This window comes from Gopherus evgoodei, chromosome 4 (genome assembly GCF_007399415.2).
Source record: "Gopherus evgoodei ecotype Sinaloan lineage chromosome 4, rGopEvg1_v1.p, whole genome shotgun sequence".
Lineage (NCBI taxonomy): Eukaryota > Metazoa > Chordata > Testudines > Testudinidae > Gopherus > Gopherus evgoodei.
This window is the reverse complement of record NC_044325.1, coordinates 45,351,464-45,373,684: the sequence shown is the minus strand read 5'-3', so window position 1 is coordinate 45,373,684 and position 22,221 is coordinate 45,351,464. Positions and strand designations below refer to the sequence as shown.

Genomic DNA, 22,221 nt, shown 5'->3' with positions numbered 1-22,221 from the left:
CCTGGAGTGACGACCTCAGCTGACTCCCTCACCTGTCATGTAGGAGGGGTTTTCCGATTACCGGGTCAGGTGTGCAGCTATATTTGCCTGTCTGTAGCAGCATCAGCTCTTGTTTCTCATCATGCTATGGGTGTTAGCTTGACTGTCTTTGCAGCTGTGGCGGGTTCAGAGCTGTGCCTGTTGTCTCTGCTATGGGAATGAGAAACACAGATGGTAGTTTGGTTCCATGATTGTCTGTTAGGTGTCCAAGACTCCTGTTCAGTCAAACCCCAACTGGATAGGAACTTGCAGGGGGTTATGGTTGCAGTGTCATTTTAGGCTGCAAATGCAGGAGTCTAATGTAACAAAGAGATTATACCCTTCCTGCTCTGTGGCACTGGGACCACTGCAAGTAGAAAACATCACCATGACAGCCCAGTACTGGCAGATATTGACAAACAATGGCTGTGCGGGGCAGGGGGTCTCCAAAGCAATGAGGGAGCTGAAGCTGTTGGCTTTTGGGGAAAGACTGAGAAGTGAAGCTCTAGCAGGGTGGTGCCCTTAGTTTGCTCTTTGCAGAGTGCTCTCACTGAGTGGGTAGAGGAACATTTAGGTTTGCAGAGGAGGGTACAATGAAGGTTAAAAGAATGAAATGAAGAAATTAAAACCGGAAGCTGAATCTCAGACATGACATCTGCCATGGCGTGACATTATCGCCCAAGGGAGAAGCACTAGCCCTTGGAACATTAGAAAACAGCTCCTGTCCATGGACTGCATCAGACCTTGCTGGGGGAGTGCTGGGTAGGTCCCTAGCAGTTGATTTTACTTGCCTGTTTCACAGCTATAATCATGGACCAGCCTCTTCTATTAAAGGGTCCAATTGTATCTACAATAATGGCACTAAGGAGAGGGAACAAGCACCTGGCTGTAGCTGAAAGCTCTCTGTGCTGCTGGGTCCTGTAAGTCAAGCCTGCATCCTTTGGTGATTGACTCTGGTTTGTGCAGACTCAGGAAAGCTCTTGTTCATTTGGAAAAATAGCCATGAGGTACAAAATATCTCTCGTACGTAAAAAAAGAAGCAGCTATTGTGCTATGGAATGGCTGCACGGAGAGCTGCTGTGGAACTGAACTGCCCACCTGGTTGTTATAAAATGTGTCCAATATCACAAGCCTGCTGCATGCACAGAGTTAAAAGGCAACCCCCACTTGTGGAGCTGAATCCTGGGAAAGGATAGGCCCTGGGCTGTGGCTGGAGGCTCAGTAAAGCCTTTGGACCAAGTGGAGAGTGAGTTCCAAAGGTACTCTCCCTCCTCCAAGTCATAAAACCTCAGGACTGTGAGCTTGTCTGTTAGCTAATCTCATCTGCTCCTGTGATGGATCAGAAATGTCTCCCAGCTGCACACAAAACAAGTCTATTGTTTCCTTGCAGTGAGAAAACTCCCTTTGCAGCTGCTGGTGCTTTGCCAAGGTCCCAGAGCAAAGGCCCATGCAGCGTGCCCTGTAATAATCTTAAAATGTTACAGTGGCCCAGAATACAGGAGCAAGAGCTGGATCAGAACAAAAGCAACACAGATGTCTAACTAATTGTGCTTAATAGCTGTAAGGAAGCACTTTTGCCATCACTGGGCAGATGCAGCCAGTACCACCTCCAAACTCTAAGAGTTGTGGATGGAAGGAGGATGAATCTCATGAATGGAGGTTAAAGTTTTCCTGTTTTACCCTTATGCTCCACTCTTAATTTATGGTGTCACCTGTCTCTTGGCCAGATTAAGCCTGATCCCAGCATCAGACAGGCACAGGGTAAGTGAAAACTGCAGCAGCTGTGGCTAATGCAAATGCAACAGATCTGTATGGTATTAGCATTTCTGCCCATGTACAATATACCTTTATCATATCTGGCACTGGCACAGAAACCAGCGCCTCAGCTGAGTGGGAAAAGCTGTGAGGAAATGGCCTCACCAGGGAAAACTGCTTCCAGCGATCATGTCTCACCCCAACCCCTTGCTAGCTCTGATTCACAAATTGGGGCTTTTATAGTTACAGATGGTGCCCAACCAGCCCCGTTCCCTTGTGTTCAGAGGTGGCTGAAAAAGTTGGAAGCCAGCTGCTCTAGCTTGTCTGCGCTGCAGGTGCTCTTGTGCACACAGATGCAGAAGGGCTTCCCTCCCTGAGGTTGTTGCCAGAAGCACTTTGAGTGCTAGTGCTCAGGTGGAGGGACTGGCTTTCTTTTGCATGGGCCCTCTTCACCCTTTTGCCTAGCTCCTCTCCTGCGCCAAGGCATGGTGCTCTGCTCGTGACCCTGGTCGCTGTGAGGGCAATGCAGCCCCACAGAGCTGGCCAGCTACTGGGTGAGTAACAAGCCAGGGGGGAATGTCTGTGCTAGACAGGCAAACACATGCATTCTCTGTCTCTTTAGCAGCCTCCCATGCCCCCAGGCCTGTGTCCCCCCACATACTGGCCAAAAGGCCAAGCCAGGAGAGGCAGTTACTAAGTTTCATTTCTTGCTCTTGAGTGGAAGCTCCCCCAGCCATCCAGCTCGCTGACGGGGGCAATCCATGAGGTGCAGGGGCGGGGCCTGAGTTAGGTAGCAGCTAGAACCAGTCACCTGTATGTCTGGGGGGCAGAGGTTGCCTTTCTTTGCCAGACATGTAAGGGGACCTTAGCTGCACTGCAGCTTCATTGGCACCTCCACTGATTTCCCTGCCATCTGTACCTGCTGCTCTGCCCTGCAGGGCCCTTGGGGGACAGGGCTTGGAAACATAAACCCCCTACAGCATGACTGTGAGAGGCTTAGGATAAGCAGCACACAGTCCATTAGCATTCTGCTGTCACTGGCCCTTCCATTAGCCTGGCAGCACCTGAGAGCCAAGCAAAGAGCCTCAGGGCGGCCACTGAGCCCTTTGCAAGCCAAGTGCCATGTTTTCAGAATGCAAAGCAGCAGGAGGCCTGGTGGCAATGTTCAGCTCTTTGGCTGCCCCAAGAAGGATGAAAGGGGAAATGAACCAATGGCTTCCCCCACTCTATTCTCAGCCACCACACCAGCAGCTGTTTACTTTAGAAAGACCCATTCCACCTCCATGCTGTGTGGCTCTGTGAATGGGATTCATTCTCCCCTGGGGTTTAGGAACCTCCCTCTCCTCTCTACTATGGCTAGTGCAGGAGATACTGTTATGCCACAGAGGCTGTTGGGGAGTTCCTGGACAGATGCTGCCCCAAAACCCAGCTTGAGGTGGTGCAGAACAAGCAACTTAGTCCCTTTGCCAGCTGCTCCTAACTCCGTAGCCAGGCCTCCCTGCTGGACCTAGCCCACCTCTGCATCTGGCACTCACTTACTGGGCCAAGGACTGGAATAGCAGCAGGGCTGCTGCAACACAGGCTTGAACTGCCAGAGGTCCAGGAACAGCCCCTGCCTTCCCCCTCGCCTTGCCTTCCTCTCTCTTTGCACTGCATTTACAGAGCGGTTTAAGGCGCTTGCTGGTTAACACCTTGCCTGCTCCTGCCACTTGGCCAGTTTCTCAGAAATTAAATGCCGGATGCAGGCCTTGTCCCAGGCATTTGTTCCACAGTGAGTCACCCTCACCTCATCCTCCAACCTCTTCCTGCCCACAGCCTTAGAGCCCAGCGGATTGGGAAGTCAGTAACCTTGGGGACAGAGCACTGGTTGCAAGTACAGTAACAGCTCCCTGAAAGGAGAGCTCAGGGAGAAGGTGCCAAGGTTGCAGTAGCACGTGTGGGTTGGGGGTGCAGAGCAGGCAGAAGGAAGAGGGGGAAGGAAATGCCTCCCGGCGGCAAATGAAGGGGGTTCAGTGTACAGCCACTGTTCTGCAAGGGACAAGAACACCAGAGCCACACAGTCTTACTGAGACAGAAAACAGGAGCACAGAATTCAAGAAGGGAGCAAAGAAGCTTAGGATACCCCCACATAGGGGAGGCCTTGATGTAATGATTAAATAGACCTAAACAGAATGTCGTAAGTCCTATCCAGTGACCTTGAAGCATAGCCCGTAGGGGAGGGAAGGTTGCCCCAGCCTGGTCAGGTCTCCTGCTCTCATGTGTGATTGGGGAAGGGGCTGGTGCCAAGGCCTGTGACCTCTGAATGCTTTGTACACAGTTCCGTTTGTGTCTCAGGCCAGGCCTCAGTGCTCACTGAAACTGGAGCCTGACCCTGGCCTTGAGTTCTCATAGTCCTGTCTGGCAGAAGAGCTGGTGCCAAGGCCTGTGACCTCTGAATGCCTTCTACCCAACCTAGGAGCCCTAGATCAAGCTCCTTACCTGGATGGGAATCTGAGCAAGGGCCCCATGGTGTGTAAATCAGAAACAATCCCCCACTTGGGTGAAGCTGTTTTATTGATTTCAGACATTCACTCGGAGCAGGTCAGAGATCCCAGGCAGAGCCTCTCACACACCGAGGGGGAGGGGGCTTCTCCCCACCCCTCTCACAAGACAGCATGGGCAGGTGCTGCTAGTGCACATGCAGCCAGTGAGACACACAGACCACAACCCCAGACCCCATCTAGTGGTAGCCAGTGGGAGTGCATTAGTAAACCATAAAGAGCTCAGGCAGCAGCAGAGAAATGGGGAGAAAGTAACTGGGATGTGGGATGGGATCCCCAGCTGATAAGGGCAGGGAGAACCAAGGAGCTGGTGGAGTCTATGGGCAGAGAAGGAACAGGACACTAACAGGGCCTGCCCCAGGGAGAGATATTGCCCCTCTAGGCCCCTGGGTGAGCAGGGGAGTCTCATTCATAGTTACAGAGACTGGCTTCCCACACCAAGCACCAGGCAAGAAGAGCCCCACAGAGCTTGTGGGCAGAAGAGGCAGGAATGTCCCAGGGAACCCATGGGACAGTGAGGGTAGTAGGCCAAGGTGGCTGAGTTAGGCCCGCTGGCACTGTCGTCTTTGCCTCTGTAGGAGTCAGTGACTTTTACCAGGGTTGGGTTAGATGTAAGGTGAGAATGGAAGGACCTGGGGGAAGGAGGGCAGGGAGACAACATGACTTGACCCCAGTCTGGCCTGATCTCTTGAAAATGCTACTGCAACACAAATGGAAATGAGCCCAGGAGGAAGAAGCCAAGGCTGCAAATTGGACCCAATCCAGACCCCCCACAATCAGCACTTGCAGAAGTGGACCTCCCCGAAACTGGCAGAGCTGCAAGTACCACCCAAGATCACAGGTCCCAGTGATCTAGGGGGATAATCTGCCTCTCCAGCAGGATATGAGTCTCTCCCTGGGCCTCACCCACACATCAGCAGCTAGCCCCCTGCCTGACACCATCCTTCGCTCCACGCGGCTCCGCATGGGTCAGTCTAGCCAACCAGCTTGTTCCACTGGATAGTACTGAAGAAGGGATGGCTCTTCAGCTTGTTGACTCCGCCTCCTCCAGAGCCCAAGCGCTGCTTGGGGTCAAACTGCAGCAGCTAGAAGAAAATGGACACAGGGATGAGACAGGGAGCAGCAGCACAGCCCCAGTGAGGGCCCTTCCCACCCCTCACCCAGCAGGCTCCAGCCAAAGATTCCTTATCCCTGCTCCAGAGCCATAGTCCCGTCCCCCTGCTCACGCCAGCTGGGTGTCCTCACCTCAGTGAGCAGGGATACAGCAGGCAGGCTGAGCCTCTCTGGAAGGTGCAGCTGGGTGTGAGGGTGAATCCCCGAGGGGTGGCTCTGGAACAGCGACTGCAGGAGAGACAGGCAGACAGTGAGGAGAACCCTGTGCAGCAGACACTGTTATAGAGAATGCCCTCCTTACACCTCATCTGCCACTGCCCCTCCCCAAGCATCACAGGAGTAACAGTCTCAGCCTCCCAGTGCCCATCTCCCACAATTCAATGGCTCATCAGCTTCAGGCCCTCAGCATCCCAGGGGAGCAGCATCCAGATATCCAGGCTCCAGTATTATGAGTCATGTGCCCAGTGACAACTCAGCCTGGAGCCCAAGCTACACCCCAGGACACTAGTACCAGGATACAGACTCCTCCTAGCCCCCACATGTACACTGGGGCACCAACAGTAGGATTGATACTATGCTGCCCCCTGCCTGATATAAGATGGGACACAAAAGCCACTCACTGTTCCTGTCAGTAACTCGTACAGCAGGGATCCAAAGCTCCACCAGTCACAGGCCTCAGTCAGCTCAGAAATCCCACCCACTTCTGCAGAGAAAGCCAAATGAGTTCAAGATCAAATAGGAGGGAGATGCTGAAAGGCAACCGCACATCAAGCTCCCATAGGTGTTGGTGGTTGCTGCCTTTGGAAGAGATCAGGCAGATAGGGAGATGCTGCTGGGCAGATATAAATCTCTTGCAGTGTTTCAAGGGGGCATCGGAGAAGGCAGTAGACTGTTCCCTTACCTGGGGCGCTGTACATATCTTCTAAGGCCTGGCTGCAGCACTGTGGTTCCACCTCTGTCCACTGGCCAAAGAAGGTGAGACGGATGTGACCTGTGAAACAGTGCCAGCCAGGGGCAGGTAGAGAGGTCAGGACAAAAAAAAGAGACACCCAATAATTGCAGCATGTGCCACAAGCCATGGCCCTATCCCTCCAGGCTCCTGTCCCCTGCAACGGGACCTGGTGGGAAAAGCTGCCCCACTGGCACCTCCCCTGTGCCCTGCAACATAGCTGAGCTCCAATGTTTTCACTGCTGTGAGCCCCAACAGAGCACCAGGCCCCAGAACATGTGATTTCGACATGCACAGTGACAGCAGGGACTAGATTCTTCTGGGGAAGGGGCAGTGTGAATGACAAGTCTGCAGCTAGTGGAAGGACTGGGCAGGATGGGATCCAAGCAAAAGTAACTGGATGGAGCAAGAAGAGTGGATGAGGGGCAAGGGGAAAGGGTCATTTTTCCCAGCTCCTCATTTAAAGGATCCCTGCAACGATTCACTGTTTATTTTGTAGGTTTCTAAACTGCCCCACATTTTTATCACATAGACACACACCCACCTCGAGAGAAGAGTCAGGCCATGCAGTGCACTCTGGAGAGCACTGAATTCAGGCTGCCAGACTATGGGTGGGAAGGCTGACTTGCAGAATCAAAGGCCCCCAAACCATTAGCCCTGGGGACTGTTAGCCTGACTGCCCTAGCTAATCTTAATTTCCCTTATGGAGGCTCAGAGGGGTGTTCCAAGTAGCCAGGAACCCCCATGGGAACAGGATGTGTTCCATGTGGCTAACATTGCTGAGCAGCCCTGTTCAGCCTCACGCACAGCAGACTGTAGCAATCTTCTAGAGGCCCCTAAGGCCTGGAGCACGGGTGGGTCTGGATCAGAGATGCTCAGATTCACAGAACAAACAGAGAGAGATGGCAAACCATCCTGGAGTGGATCAGATGCTACAGGCCCCCCTGTTGAGGAGATAAAACCCTTCCTCATGCTATAGCCTCAAGCAGCACCTACCAGCACCATCTAGCAGCAGGTTTCTGGGGTTGAGGTCTCGGCACAGCACTCCCTGTTGATGGAGTCCCTCCAGAGCCAAGAGCATTTCAGCTGCCCACAGCCGGATGAGCTCCTCGTTCACATCCCAGGACCCCTGGCCATCCCCTTGGAAAGAGCGATGGGCTGGAGGCCCACACTGTCCTGCAATTGGATGCTGACCATGGTCTGCTCCTTCTTGGGCCCTTGAGATGCTCCTCAACAACTCTTTCCCCCCAGAGTCACACCAGTAGGACTTGCTGGAGCTGTGCAGGGTGGTTCCAGGGTGCAGCTGCCTTTGTCCTGGGGGAGCCACTGGGGACCGTGTGGGCTGAGCCCAGGGAGTATCAGACACCTGGAAAACTCGAGGTTCCATCTTCACCAGGTGGCCTCCTTCCATAGCCTTTGGGACTGCAGCAGGAGACTGGGGCAGCCTTTCATCAGCCAGTAGCCTTGTGTCCTGCTGAGAATCTTCCCTCTCTGATACACTACTGACACCATCACTGCTGGTTGACAAGTCACATGACTGGAAGGCCAAGCTCTGGTTGGTCAGATGGCTGCATCCCTTGGCCATTGCCATGAAGACAGAATCAGTGACACCAAACAATGTGTGTGTTGCACTTGAATCCTTCCCCCCAGTAACTCCCTTATAGCCATTGGCAGATCCAGTATGGAACCTACAGCCAGTCCCTGGTCTGGCATCCATGTGGTCAGGTGACTGCTCCCAAGAGGACGACTGGTCAGCAGTTTCTGGTGGGTGGTGATTTGCAGAGGTTGGCAGGTCAGTGCCATTCTCCAAGCAGAAGCTGGAGCTCTGGCTGGACTGAGAGCCAGCCCCTAAGCAGGTTCCTACTCGCTGCTCCTCACCATGGCCCACCAAAACTGAGTTGGACTTTGGGATTAGGCTACTGGGGCCATCACAGGAACCTTGCTGTAAACGAGGCCGGGAGTGGAGATGGGACCAGAGTGTCCCCCCTGGAGAGTGAAGGGAAGGCAGAAAGTATTATGAGGTGGAAACCATTCCAGGTCCCTGGCAGACAAACAGACACCCCAACCACCTGCTGCCCTGACACCAGCCTTCAGGGCTCATCAGGCATCAGGCTCAGATGCTGAGCACCTTAAATTCACGTGCTGGAAAAAAAAATCTAGAATCTTCTCTGGGCCCTATAATCACAGTGGGTTCCTCTCTCCCCTTCTTTCTGGCCTCATCAGCAGCTTGTCTCCACCTCTTCTTCCTCCCAGGGCCCACCTCAGCCCCTTTGATCCCAACAGTTGTCTCCCTCCCAGACCTCAGACCATTTTCACCTCTCCTCTTGCCCCATGACCATTTCCTCTGTGCCCCCAGAAGGCCTTTCTGGCCCCCATGACAATGAAGATGCACTGTCAGACACTGAAGTGCCCAAAGAGGGGGTGCAGGAACAAACAGATAAATTATAGATCAGTGAGTCCCCAGGCTCGGATGGCATTCACCCAGGAGTTTTCTGCAGGAGCTTGACTATGAAGTGGCTGAGCAGTTAACAAAAATCTGCAGTCACATTAAAATCAGCTACTCCATGAGTAACAAGGGTAGCAAATGTGGCACTTATGTGAGAAAGGCACAACAACAACACTGGGAACTGCAGACCAGTGAGCCCTGCAGCCAGAGGAGAACTCCCCTGCTGGAGGGGAACTCCTCCCCGGCATAGTCAGTCACCACACAATCTAACCCCTCTGCCAGCCATCACACTCCAGCACAAGGGACAGGGGGAGGGAGGGGTGGCAGAGGAAGGACAGAGCTATACTGATCCCTAAGGGCCCTTATGCCAGCAGCATCAGTTAGCACCCCTCAGACTGCTCTACAGCTCATGCTGAGGCAGGGGTGGCACAGAATCTGGAAGACTTAACCAGCTCCCTGTTGCCCAGCCAGTCTCTATCTTCCAAGTCTAAATGATAATGACATGATAGGGGCAAACTGCAGGGCTTCTGCAAAGGAAAATCATGCCCCTCTAATCTAGTGGATCAGCAAAATAATGAGGGAGAAAAGGAGAACAGGCCAATGTAGTTTACACATGCTTTCAAAAACAAAACGATTTTTACAAAGCCCCTCAAAAGTGACTAACAAAATAGTCATGGGGCGAGAGTATAGCTCTGTCCCTTAGCCCATTTCTAATCCCTGACAGAAAACAAAGGATATGAAGGAAATAAATTTTCAGCATGGCAAAAAAAAAAAAAAAAAAGTTGAAAGAAGCACCCTGAGGAGTGGCACTGTCCATTGTGCTTCTTAACACTCTGGGAGAGGGGTGAGCAGTGGGGTGGCAACCTTCACAGCTAATTATCTACGTAAGTGGAGACTAAAGACTCAGGAACTCCTGAGCAAATGGGCAAATGGACAGCATCATGGCAGATGGAATTCAATGTTGACGAAGCAGGATGATGCCCGCTGGAAGGAACAATCTGAATTACTCAGATGAGGGGCTAAATAGAAATGAGCTGCAGCCACACAGGGGAAAGGTTTAGGCGCCATCACAGATAACAGAGTGACAATCTCTGCACAGCACTGTTGGGCAATCAAACAAAATGTCATGATGCTTAAGGAGTGGAACTGAAAATATTCCTCGCAGTAGGATAATGCGGTTGTGTTTTCCTTGTGTGGACGAAGGGAAGGACATGTGGTATTTATGGGTTTCAGCCAGGCCTTAACTTTATTAGTCAAACTACATCCAAATTTCCCATCGGTGGGCAGCCCAGCATAGTCCCTCACATCCCATTGATCCTTTGCCAATTCTGGGGGGTTCCCACTGCAAGGGAAACTAATCATCACACTAGGAGGGAATTTGTATGTCTCCACTTGCCCACTAGCATCCCTCCCCCTTTCGGGGGCAGAGGCAAGAGGCAAGCACATCCCCAGCCAGCACTGCCATCAAGCACATTGGCAGGGTGGTCCCCTGAAGTAGTCTCCTGGCCCCTGGTTCACATTTGCCCCCAGGGGGTTAGACACCATGCCCCTATCTCATAACGGGATGCCCTTGGGATACCCACTATGGTACCTTTTTGGATCAGAGCCTACATTAGCGAGTTCCTGCACTGGGAACCTGCCAAAAGTTGTGACAACTAAACAATTCCCATGTGGGTCCAAACTGTGACCTCTGAGATGGAAGAATTCCAGCCTTCCAGTTGCCCCAAACCCAAACCTTAGCTTTTGCTGCGAGGAAGGCAAAAAATAACCCAGCCAGCCTCCACCGATCTGGTGGAATGGGACAAACATTCTTTTCAAGCCCCAGGGCAGTAACTAGCACAGCCCGCAGTGACCTAGGGTGGGCTGTCTGCCGGAAACCAGCCAACAGGAAGTGGCTCTGAGCACATGGCTCCAAATCTCATGCCAAATACCATGAGATCTCAATCTTCCCCAGAAGTCCTGTTGGGTCTGGAAATCTTGCAGGACCTCTCCCATACTCTTGCCTTCTCCTATCATGGGAACCACCAGAACACACCCCTCTCTAGGCTCTGAACCCTCTTATCTTAGTTAGTGGTGCACACTCCCACCTGGAGCACCATGCTCTGGTCACTCTCTCACAGGCCAGATATAGCCTAAAGAGAAGGGCTTCAGAGACAGAAGGGCAAGTGATTGGAAGCCTGGGGGGACTTCCAGGCCAGGACCCAGACTGACAAGTTCAGAGAGTTTAGTTTAAAGAGGACGTGAATAGGAGGGACATGATGCAAGTCTACAAAATAATGCCTGGCAGCAGAGTCTGAGAGCAGGTAGAGGGGTACACAGCTGAGGGGGTAGAGAGAACTTGCCCTGAAAGGTTGTTTCACAATCTGTCCACAACATGGTTTTCTGCACCTTCCTCAGATACATTTGCTATTGGCCACCATGGGAGACTGGATATTAAACTAGACACATCAATAGTCTGATCAGTACAGCAATTTTTATGTTTTGATGTGCTTCCATTCCCTCCCTCTGGTCTCCATAAGCCCAGCAGCCCTGCTTCCAGTAACCTGGAGCCCCACCATCATACCCAGGCCTCCACTAGCCTAATCTGGGATCCATGTGGTGAGACAGTAGGATAGAGAAGCCTCTTATCTATTCTTCCACACCTGCAATGCTGCTTGCTGGCTCCCGCTGCAGGGTCTCTGAGCCCTGCAGAATCACCCTCACTGCAAAACATAGTCCCAAAAAGCTCTAGCACGAGAGACACTCACTCCAGATCAAGGTCAGAGAAGCAGAGGATAGGACAAGAAGAAGCAGAGTCCTGGCGCTCACACTCACCCTGCACATGCTCGAGGTGGAGGAAGATGGAGTCTTCGCTCACATAGTAGCGCAGCAGCTTGGCCATGAAGGGGACTCCATGCGGGATGATGGTCTGCCGCTCACGGGTCTCCACATGGGATTTAGGGAGGCTCTGCATGGAGAACATACAGCTGGGAACTTTGAGTGTCACTGAATCCCTGGAGACTGGCCACCACCAGGGCAGAAGACTGAATGAGAGGGACTATTGGTCTATTCCATTCTGACAAGCCCCTCATTCCTACTTCTGTCCACCGGGGTCGCACAGACTAGAGCTATCCATCTGTTGAGCTTGGCAAACTCTGCTCAGACAGCCCCACCAATACACTCACACAGCACCCCTTGCTACTCCACACCTGGGTTCCCACACAGCTCTGCCAATGCAGGTTATTCCTGATCTGTAACCTCCATCGCTATTCTGAGGCTGGCCCCCACCCACAGAGCTCTGCCCATCCACCTCAATCCCTCCAGCTACTCCAGTCCTCCCCATGCCCACAGCTCCAGCTGATGCCCCTCATTCTTACCCCACAGCCTCCAAGCTCTCTGTTATTACAGTTCTGGGCTTTTCACGAGCAGTGATAACCACTCCTAACTGTGCCCCAGGGACTCAGACTGAGAACTCCCAGACTCATGTAATTTCTGCCCCAGTTCATGTTTGGACACAGATCCATGGCTTGGGTTCCACCAGCTCCATTGGACTGAGTTCCATTAGAGGGACAGCGGGAAGGCAGCTCATGTCTGAGTGACCAAGGAGACTGAATTCCTCTCTGATTGCAGGAGATAAAGTGTGGGGGGGGGGAGTCATGCCAGGACAAGGGAGACTTTAGGGGGACATTGGATACAACTATAAAATTTATTTCTTCTGAATAGCACAAACCAGAGCTGAGGAACCCATGGGAAATACTCCTCAGTTCAGGCTGGTATGGGACACCCCTTGCTGGAAGGTTCCCCCAAAGGACAGGGAGATGGAGGAGCCCAGGGGTAGGAAACACTCACCTTAAGTATAAAGGTCCCCCTAGTGGCTGGATCCTGGACTAGCTGCACCTGCAAGCAATGGTGACAGCCCAGATCAGAAACAGTGAACTCTGTCACCCCAAGTCCCATTTCAAGGGACTTGGCTCAGTTTAGTCTCAAAGTTACCTCTTTTCCTTACTATTTTGGTATCTCTAGCTACCCCTGCCCTCCAGCCACATTTTTAATCAGTCAACATTTGTTACCTCAGAAATAGGGAGATAAGGAGACAAGGAATACAGGAAGAGTTAGTGACACTAAACCGATGGGGGGGGGGGAAATCCCACAGCATTTTCAACTTCCCGCATCAATATTTTATGTTCCTTCCTTTAGGTCTGTGTAACACGTTTCATCCCACTTTTGGGCCTTACCAGTGGAGAGGGGTGGGGTGGGGGGAGGCAGAAGGGAATTAATCTCGTCACACAAAATTCTGACCCTCCTTAGGGGCCCAGGGGGAGGGAACCTGGGTGATGTTGTGCTGGGAGTCTACTACAGGCCACCTAATCAGGTGGAAGAGGTGGATGAGGCTTTTTTCAAACAACTAACAAAATCATCCAAAGCCCAAGATTTGGTGGTGATGGGGGACTTCAACTATCCAGATATATGTTGGGAAAATAACACCACGGGGCACAGACTATCCAATAAGTTCCTGGACTGCATTGCAGACAACTTTTTATTTCAGAAAGTTGAAAAAGCTACTAGGGGGGAAGCTGTTCTAGACTTGATTTTAACAAATAGGGAGGAACTAGTTGAGAATTTGAAAGTAGAAGGAAGCTTGGGTGAAAGTGATCATGAAATCATAGAATTTGCAATTCTAAGGAAGGTAAAAGGGAGTACAGCAGAATAGAGAAAATGGATTTCAGGAGGGTGGATTTTGGTAAGCTCAGAGAGCTGATAGGTAAGGTCTCATGGGAATCAAGACTGAAAGGAAAAACAACTGAGGAGAGTTGGCAGTTTTTCAAAGGGACGCTATTAAGGGCCCAAAAGCAAGCTATTCCGATGGTTAGGAAAGATAAAAAATGTGGCAAAAGACCACCTTGGCTTAACCACGAGATCTTGCGTGACCTACAAAATAAAAAGGCGTCATACAAAAATGGAAACTAGGTCAGATTACAAAGGATGAATATAGGCAAATAACACAGGAATGCAGAGGCAAGATTAGAAAGGCAAAGGGAAAAAATGGACTCAAACTAGCTATGGGAATTAAGGGAAACAAGAAGACTTTTTATCAATACATTAGAAGCAAGAGGAAGACCAAGGACAGGGTAGGCCCACTGCTCAGTAAGGAGGGGGAAAACAGTACCGGGAGACTTGGAAATGGCAGAGATGCTTAATGACTTCTTTGTTTCGGTCTTCGCTGAGAAGTCTGAAGGAATGTCTAATATAGTGAATGTTTACGGGAAGAGGGTAGGTTTAGAAGATAAAATAAAAAAAGAGCAAGTAAAAAATCACTTAGAAAAGTTAGATGCCTGCAAGTCACCAGGGCCTGATGAAATGCATCCTAGAATACTCAAGGAGTTAATAGAGGAGGTATCTGAGCCTCTAGCTATTATCTTTGGGAAATCATGGGAGACAGGGGAGATTCCAGAAGACTGGAAGGGGGCAAATATAGTGCCCATCTATAAAAAGGGAAATAACAACAACCCAGGAAACTACAGACCAGTTAGTTTAACTTCTGTGCCAGGGAAGATAATAGAGCAAGTAATTAAAGAAATCATCTGCAAACACTTGGAAGGTGGTAAGGTGATAGGGAATAGTCAGCATGGATTTGTAAAGAACAAATCGTGTCAAACTAATCTGATAGCGTTCTTTGATAGGATAATGAGCCTTGTGGATAAGGGAGAAGTGGTGGATGTGATATACCTAGACTTTAGTAAGGCATTTGATACGGTCTCGCATGATATTCTCATAGATAAACTAGGAAAGTACAATTTAGATGGGGCTACTATAAGGTGGGTGCATAACTGGATGGATAACCGTACTCAGAGAGTAGTTGTTAATGGCTCCCAATCCTGCTGGAAAGGTATAACAAGTGGGGTTCCGCAGGGGTCTGTTTTGGGACCGGTTCTGTTCAATATCTTCATCAACGATTTAGATGTTGGCATAGAAAGTACACTTATTAAGTTTGCGGACGATACCAAACTGGGAGGGATTGCAACTGCTTTGGAGGACAGGGTCAAAATTCAAAATGATCTGGACAAATTGGAGAAATGGTCTGAGGTAAACAGGATGAAGTTCAATAAAGATAAATGCAAAGTGCTCCACTTAGGAAGGAACAATCAGTTTCACACATACAGAATGGGAAGAGACTGTCTAGTAAGGAGTATGGCAGAAAGAGATCTAGGGGTCATAGTAGACCACAAGCTTAATATGAGTCAACAGTGTGATACTGTTGCAAAAAAAGCAAACGTGATTCTGGGATGCATTAACAGGTGTGTTGTAAACAAGACATGAGAAGTCATTCTTCCGCTTTACTCTGCGCTGGTCAGGCCTCAGCTGGAGTATTGTGTCCAGTTCTGGGCACCGCATTTCAAGAAAGATGTGGAGAAATTGGAGAGGGTCCAGAGAAGAGCAACAAGAATGATTAAAGATCTTGAGAACATGACCTATGAAGGAAGGCTGAAGGAATTGGGTTTGTTTAGTTTGGAAAAGAGAAGACTGAGAGGGGACATGATAGCAGTTTTCAGGTATCTAAAAGGGTGTCATCAGGAGGAAGGAGAAAACTTGTTCACCTTAGCCTCCAATGATAGAACAAGAAGCAATGGGCTTAAACTGCAGCAAGGGAGATTTAGGTTGGACATTAGGAAAAAGTTCCTAACTGTCAGGGTAGTTAAACACTGGAATAGATTGCCTAGGGAAGTTGTGGAATCTCCATCTCTGGAGATATTTAAGAGTAGGTTAGATAAATGTCTATTAGGGATGGTCTAGACAATATTTGGTCCTGCCATGAGGGCAGGGGACTGGACTCGATGACCTCTCGAGGTCACTTCCAGTCCTGGAGTCTATGAATCTATGAATCTATAAAACCTAATGCCTTCCCTCCAAGGCCCCAACATGCTGAGGGTGCATGGAAACGAACACCCATCATCCAGACTTCTGCTGGGGTCTATGGAACCTATAGGGCATCCATTGCCATAGCAACTGGGCATCAGTTTATGGAGGCAAAATGTAGCTATGCAGGTTGGAATCGGGCAAAGACATTGAGTTGTTTGCAAAGGTCTTGGAGCCTTTAATGGCTGAGAGTGGTCAGGACATCGGTTTTACCTCTCATCCAACAGTGCCCCTAGTGGCACAATATGCCTCCCCACTACCCAGGGGTCAGTACTAGCTCAGAAGAGAGAGAACCCCCTGAGACACCAATACCATTCTGGGCCTCCTGCCAAGGCACTGGGGCCTTGCCCGTTCAATCAGTGGTCAGCTCAGACTGCCCCTTGCTGAGTCACCCCATTCCCTTTAGCACTCAGGTTTTCCCTGGTGGGAGAGGTGTGGGTGACCAGCCTCAATCCTGCTTGGCATGCACAATGCAAGGGGCTCTCAGCACCTGATGTCCAGGCTGCTGTGACTCTGCTGCAGCTCCTTACCTTCTCAATCACTCCCACAACCTTGCAGCGCCTCAGGTTCTCCACAGCTGAGCTGAGCGTCCTGATGGGCCGAAAGCGAAGGCTGCTGTAGCCCTGTGAGGCAGTGAGAAATGAGAATGAGGATCCTGAAGATGTTCTTGTCCAGGGGTGCAGCTGGAAGGGGTCTCCCTTTTCATCTGTAGGGAGCCAGAAAAGCTGCCAAATCTAAACGTTCAGACATCATCAGCGACGCACACCCAAAATTGTGACTGTTTTAAAAAGAAAAGAAAAGAAAAGAAAAGAAAAGAAATGGACTCTGGTTTCAGCCAGTGTCTGGATTTCTGAGCCTTTAGAGCGAAGCTCCTACCTCTAGCAGATGTAAGCTCAACCTTAAGTGCAGAACTGGGGACTGCCCTTACCCTCTCCTAACTCTTGAGATGGGGCATTTGCCATTCTACTCCCCTCGTTCACTCAGCTCCCACATTTGTCTCCTGCCCCAGCCGAGGCTATCACTGTGCCCTACCCACTGTGCCACACTTCTCTCTGCTTGCCCCACAATCTTCTGCTCTCACACTCCCTCCTTTTCCCCCTCCATTTGCTGCATCCCATACTCTCCCTCTCTAACCTCCCCAGTCCGCAAAGTCACCCCCTGTCCCCCAACAGTAGCCCTTTCTGCTCTCCCCACATTCTCCGTCCTGTCTCACTGCTTCACACATTCACCTGATCTTCCAATCTAGGTCCCAGCTCCTCACATGCCCTTTACCCCCACACCACTGGTCTCATTCCCTGTCCCTCCACATTCCCCTGCCTCCTGTCTGGTCTGCACAGGGTGACTGTGGCTGCCATCTTAGCCAAGGACAGCCTGGCTTCAGTCCCATTGGGAAGAAAGAGAAATGGAAGCCATTTTCACTAGAGGCAGCCATGGTGTCCACCTTAACTGAGGGAAGCCTGTGGCTTCAGCACTTCTGAAAACAAGGGATCACAGCCACTGTTAATGAGAAAAATCACAAGAAAAATTGAGGCTGAAATAAACCACCTAGAAAACCTCATGAGTCCCAATAATGCCATGGGCTATGGTTATGCTGAGCCATCTCAGCCCTTCACCTCTGCAGCTGGGTAGCGTCAGCCCCCCTTCAGCCACCACCCCTCCTACAGATGCCATCAACATTCTGCAGCTGGTGCAGGACTCAGTCTTGGTTTGGGCCCAGCTTATCCAACAAGGGCAGCCTGGAGTCTATGCTGGTGCAGGAAGGAGCCTGCAGGGCTCTGGGAGCCGAGGGGTGATCTCCTTGCAGAACCTTGTTTTGCGTCAACTGCAACACAGTAGCCCCTAAACCTCTCCCTCACTGCCTTGACCAGCACCATAAAATAGACCCTCTCTGTCCAGCAGCACCCAGAGCATGGCAGAGACAGAGACACACAGCCCAGACCTGCGTTCATGCAGACCCAGAGACAGGAGCTGCCATCCCATGAGAGCAGCTGCATCTGAGGGACTGCAATGGTGAGAGAGTTTCAGAACAATGCAGTGCAGACAAGCCCCATTACTCACGTCAGCCCCACTACAGTTACTTTTCAAGCCACTGCTGTGCGTCATCTAGGTCAAGAATAGTCACTCCTCTGGGTGCTCCAGACAGGGCCGCCCCAGGAAGCGGTCACTGAAGGTACTGAGAAAGAGCTTCTCTAAACCTTGTCCCCTGGTGACATTTAGTAGCTGACATGCAGGATCTGGAGCCAGCCATCACTAGGCCGAGTTACATCTCTCTCACCATTGGGCACTGTTCAGCCTTTCCCTGCTCAGGATGCCAGTGTTATAGCCCTACTGGCACCTTTGTATGTTTAAGGTTTGGGATTGGTAGCCATGTGGGTCCTAGACCTCTCCCCAACACAGCTGTTCCACATGAATCCCAGTCAGCCCAACCAGCACCGCATGTGCTGTCAGTATTGCATCCTGAGGTCCCAGCCAGGGCAATCAGGGGGTCCCTATGAAGCCATTTTCCCAGTCCCACCTCCTCACCGTAGCAGTGGAACTCCCATTCCCCAGAGTCCGCTGCAGGTGGCAGTTAAAGATCTCCTCAGCCCGTTTCAGGTACTGTGTGATCTTCCGCTTCACAGCCTCACGTCGCTCCTTATTGGGGTCAACTGCGAAGGACACAGCTTTAATCACCATTCCAGGCCCTTATCACACTCTGGCCAACGTGTCTCAATGTCACATGGCTCATCCAGACGCTCTGCCCCTCACAACACCTCATCCTCACACCATGTCCCAACGCCATTTCCCTGCATGCCACATCTTCCCCACTTCAGCCAGTCACTACCCTGCAGCCCTGCCTTCAGTCATCATCCTTTTCCTCATGCCTTCTTGCTTGACAGCTGCTGATGGGAATGGGCCAATCATCCTGCCCACTCTGCTCCCTCTCCATGCCAGATAGTCATGGTGTCAGCTCCACCATCCCTGGCTGCTACCATAGAGACCCAGAGAACTCCATCGTAAAGCCATGCAGATTCTCCGCCCCTTAAATACTGCCAAAATGTGCAGATAATCTCAGCGTGCTGCCAAGTGCCCTGTACCACCAACCCCCAGTCCCTTGTGTAACCCCCACACACAGCCACTGAGCACTCATACCCCGTGTGCTGTCAACCCCCCTGGGCTCAATGCACCCCAGAACCTCACAGGCTACCAAGCCTCATATACCCGGCATCTTTTGCACCTTATGCTCCCGCCCCTAGCCCACCATACCCTGCACGCCGCTGAGCAGCACATCCACCCCATTCTTGTAGTGATTGAAAGCCTCCTCATAGTCCTCGCTCACATCCCGCTCCAGTGCCAGGCGGATCTGCTTTGCTGCATCCACCAGGTAATCCCGCTTCCCGGTTCCGTGCACATCAGGGCCCCCTGGAGAGACACGGCTCCGAATCTGCTCAAGGTACATTCGGGCCTGGGAGAGTGCCCGGGAGCAGGACTCCGAGTCCAGGCGCTCACGGGAGACTCTGCTCATGGCTTGGCCACTCTCAGGGCATCCTCAGCAGCTCAGTCCCTGCAATCCTGGAAAAGTGGGTGGAGGGGAAGGCAGATGAGAAGCAAAACAAAGCCCTTCAACTCAACACTGGGGAGGAGTTGGGGGCAGTAGAAGGGAAGCTGCTGGCAAGTTTGAGAGGGCAGCAGGGGGGTGCAGGTCAGGCCTTGCACATTGGCAGACTGGCTAGTGGAGGAAACCGAGCCTGGAATAGCTGGTAAGGAGTGAAGCACTTTGGCAGAGCTATTTAGGGGACCAGGATTGGAAAAGCAGGGCATTAGCAGAGCTGAGTGGGGGTGTCAAGGATTGAAACAGCAGGGAAAGGGGAAGCAGGAACATTTGCAGAGCTATGCTGGGGCGCCACTGTTGCCATAAAGAAAAAGTGAAAGGCTATATCTGGTCTCTTATCACTGCTGACACCAACTGCGACCAAGCAGGAAATGGATCAGCAGCTGCAAACTGCAGGAGAGTACAATCATGAGCCAAAGCTCTCATCCCAAGGCCTCCACATTTAGGATCAGGGTTGATCATCCCTCCAGAGGAGATATAACAAAGGGTATCTATGGATGGAACAGTCAGGGCACTGGGGTCTTTCATGTGGATTCCACTGTAGTTGAACAGGCTAATAATCCAGGAGATACAGACCAACACTGGTCACAACAAGCATTTGCTCCTACTTGCCCCCCTCTGCCTGGAGCTGCCTCAGGTTAACAGAACCAGTCACAAATGCATGGGACTACAGTTTGCAGGGCTTGGTGCTGGTAGGGCACTGCTGTGAGGAAGCTCACATTCAGGGGCAATGCTGGAACAATTTGTATAGTGGGGGTGCTGACAGCCATTGAACCAAACTGTAAACACAGTCTATGCTGGAAACCACTTCAAACCAGGGGGGAGCAACAGCACCTGTGCTCATACTGCTGGAGTCCCAGCTGCTCTGGGCAGGCTGCTACCGGGGAGCTGGCGCTGGGGCCATAGGAGGGCTGGCGCTGGGGCCATAGGAGGGCCCTGCTAGGAAGATGGTAGCAGCAGTGAAACAGCGCTAACGGGCCCCACTACTTGGCTACAAATCCACCCTCCGAGCAGGAGGGTGGAGCGAGAGGGAGGGGAACAGGCGCCCCAGCCCCGCAAGGGAGCCAGCCTGATCCCACGGGGCAGAGGAAGGGGCTCGGGCACGGGGCTGGGGTAGCTCTGGGGCAGATCACGTGCACGAGGAAGAACGGTACCTGGTGGAATCAGGAGCCTGGTCCCTCGCTGGGGGTGCGGGACCCACCTCGCCCCGCTGCTGGGGCCAGGCCGGTTTCCCCGGGCGCGGAGCAGCCGCTGCGGTTGGCTGCAGATGAGCTCATCCCGCGGCCTTTAGAATAAAGCACCAATCCTGGGGCAGCTCAGCCACCGGCTGCTCTTAAAGAGGCAGCGCCCGCGCGGGAGGGGGAGCTGATGGCCGAGCCCGAAGGGGCGCAGCGGGGCGGCGGTGAGAGCCTGGCTTAAAGGTCTCAGACTCAAAACATTGCCCTGGAAGTGGCGAAGCGGGAGAGCTGCCCGGAGCCAGCCGGGGCGTGGGAGGGGCAGGGGGGCGCAGCGACTTCCTCGCTACAACACGGGAAAGAGACACCCGGGGACCGTGGGGCTGTTGATAAATCAGGTGGCGGACGAAGCTCGGATTGTCCAGGCTCTGTCCCGTCTGCGTCCATCCCGGGAATGGCCCGGGTGTGTCACGCACCATGCAACCCCGGCATCAGGGCCCCAAATGCCTGCGATCCCAAGCCGCCCTCCAGCAGGCAATGTAAAGCAGAGTCGCTGGACAGCTAGGGATTGAGGGAGCAGAGATGGGAATTCCCCTCCCCTACCGCTGAGCAGCCTTGGCGGCTGGGCATGCTGTCTGCACAGAGAGCGGGGAGAGGGGGAGGAACTAGAAAGCAGGGGACTGAGGGACTTGACAAGCCAATTTACTGTACCACTGTCAAGTAGTAGGATGAAAAAAGGCTGATGAGGACACCCATCGTCACACTGTGACAGAACTTGTGTAAGGGACACAGACCCTCAGGCGTCAGGGTGTAAATCAGAACTGACAGGAGCAGAAAGAAACTTCTCCTGTGGGCAGGTTATTCCATAGCTGGATTATTAATTATTAGTATTATTTTTGCACCTTCATCTGAAGCATCTTGTTCTAGCCACTGTGAGAGGCCAGACGCTGCAGTAGGTGGATCACTGCTCTGCTCTTGTGCGGTGATTCCTATGTTTGAACTCTGAGGTAACAGCATATTGGAGGGGAGAAAACATGGACCCAGATTCATCCCTCAGGGTGTACTCTGGTTTCCAAGACCCATATGGGCCCGGCCACAATGGTGAATAGCTGGAGTCTTGAGACAACTGTGGTGTATAGGAATTGGGTCAAACATGGTTATTTGGACTCCAACTGTGCCAGTGTGGTTTCACCATGTTCTTAATGGCATTTAGAGCTCTAAGACACAACAACCCAGCTTCTGCCCTCCTATTCTCAGCCTGCTCTTGAGTGTCGCCTGTGCTGGGTGTTTCCAAGGGGGCTGGGGAGCAGGTACAGAGCTGTCTCTGAGGCTCCCACAGACAATCTTCTGTGCCAAGGTATTCCCTGAGTGGGGGGCTTACACCTGCCCTATAGCCCCTTTGCACCAGCACAGCCAGTGCGGAGGGGCTGTAGGGCAAGGGTGAAGGCCTCCAGTGACTGATCACCAGGAAGGAGGTGGGGAGGTAAAGAGAGAGGTGGCATATGTAGAGAAGGAGGTCAGGGAAGATCAGAGGAGAAAGTGGAGCATGTCACCCTTTGGTAAGGGATTTAGAGTTAATTTCAGAGCTGGGAAGGTGATGGAGAACGGGGGAGAACACAACCTGGCCCAAGGGAGACATCTGGTTGCAGCACTCAGGCCCCTCATGGTTTAGAGTCTCAGAAAAGTTGAAATGTGTGAGCTGCCTAGGAGGTGACTGAGGATTTCAGCTCAGGACAGGG

The 22,221-nt window shown here is 52.0% G+C and overlaps 1 protein-coding gene across 2 annotated transcripts; it reads right to left on the bottom strand.

Annotated features, from left to right (window-relative positions):
• Positions 1-4,308: 4,308 nt before the first annotated feature.
• Positions 4,309-20,538, bottom strand: RPS6KL1 (ribosomal protein S6 kinase like 1). 2 transcript variants are annotated; one of them, XM_030559139.1, is made up of 11 exons: positions 20,462-20,538; positions 18,962-19,259; positions 18,239-18,363; positions 16,246-16,449; positions 12,650-12,697; positions 11,636-11,768; positions 7,372-8,361; positions 6,328-6,417; positions 6,047-6,129; positions 5,559-5,654; positions 4,309-5,398 (listed from the first exon to the last, which is right to left on the bottom strand). In XM_030559139.1, exons 2-11 carry the CDS (start codon positions 19,218-19,220, stop codon positions 5,288-5,290), a joined length of 2,139 nt encoding a protein of 712 aa, XP_030414999.1. In that variant the 5' UTR covers positions 19,221-19,259; positions 20,462-20,538; the 3' UTR covers positions 4,309-5,287. The 2 variants fall into 2 exon arrangements, with proteins under 2 accessions (XP_030414999.1, XP_030415000.1); XM_030559140.1 differs by having other exon boundaries at positions 16,246-16,338.
• Between the last annotated feature and the right edge of the window lie 1,683 nt (positions 20,539-22,221).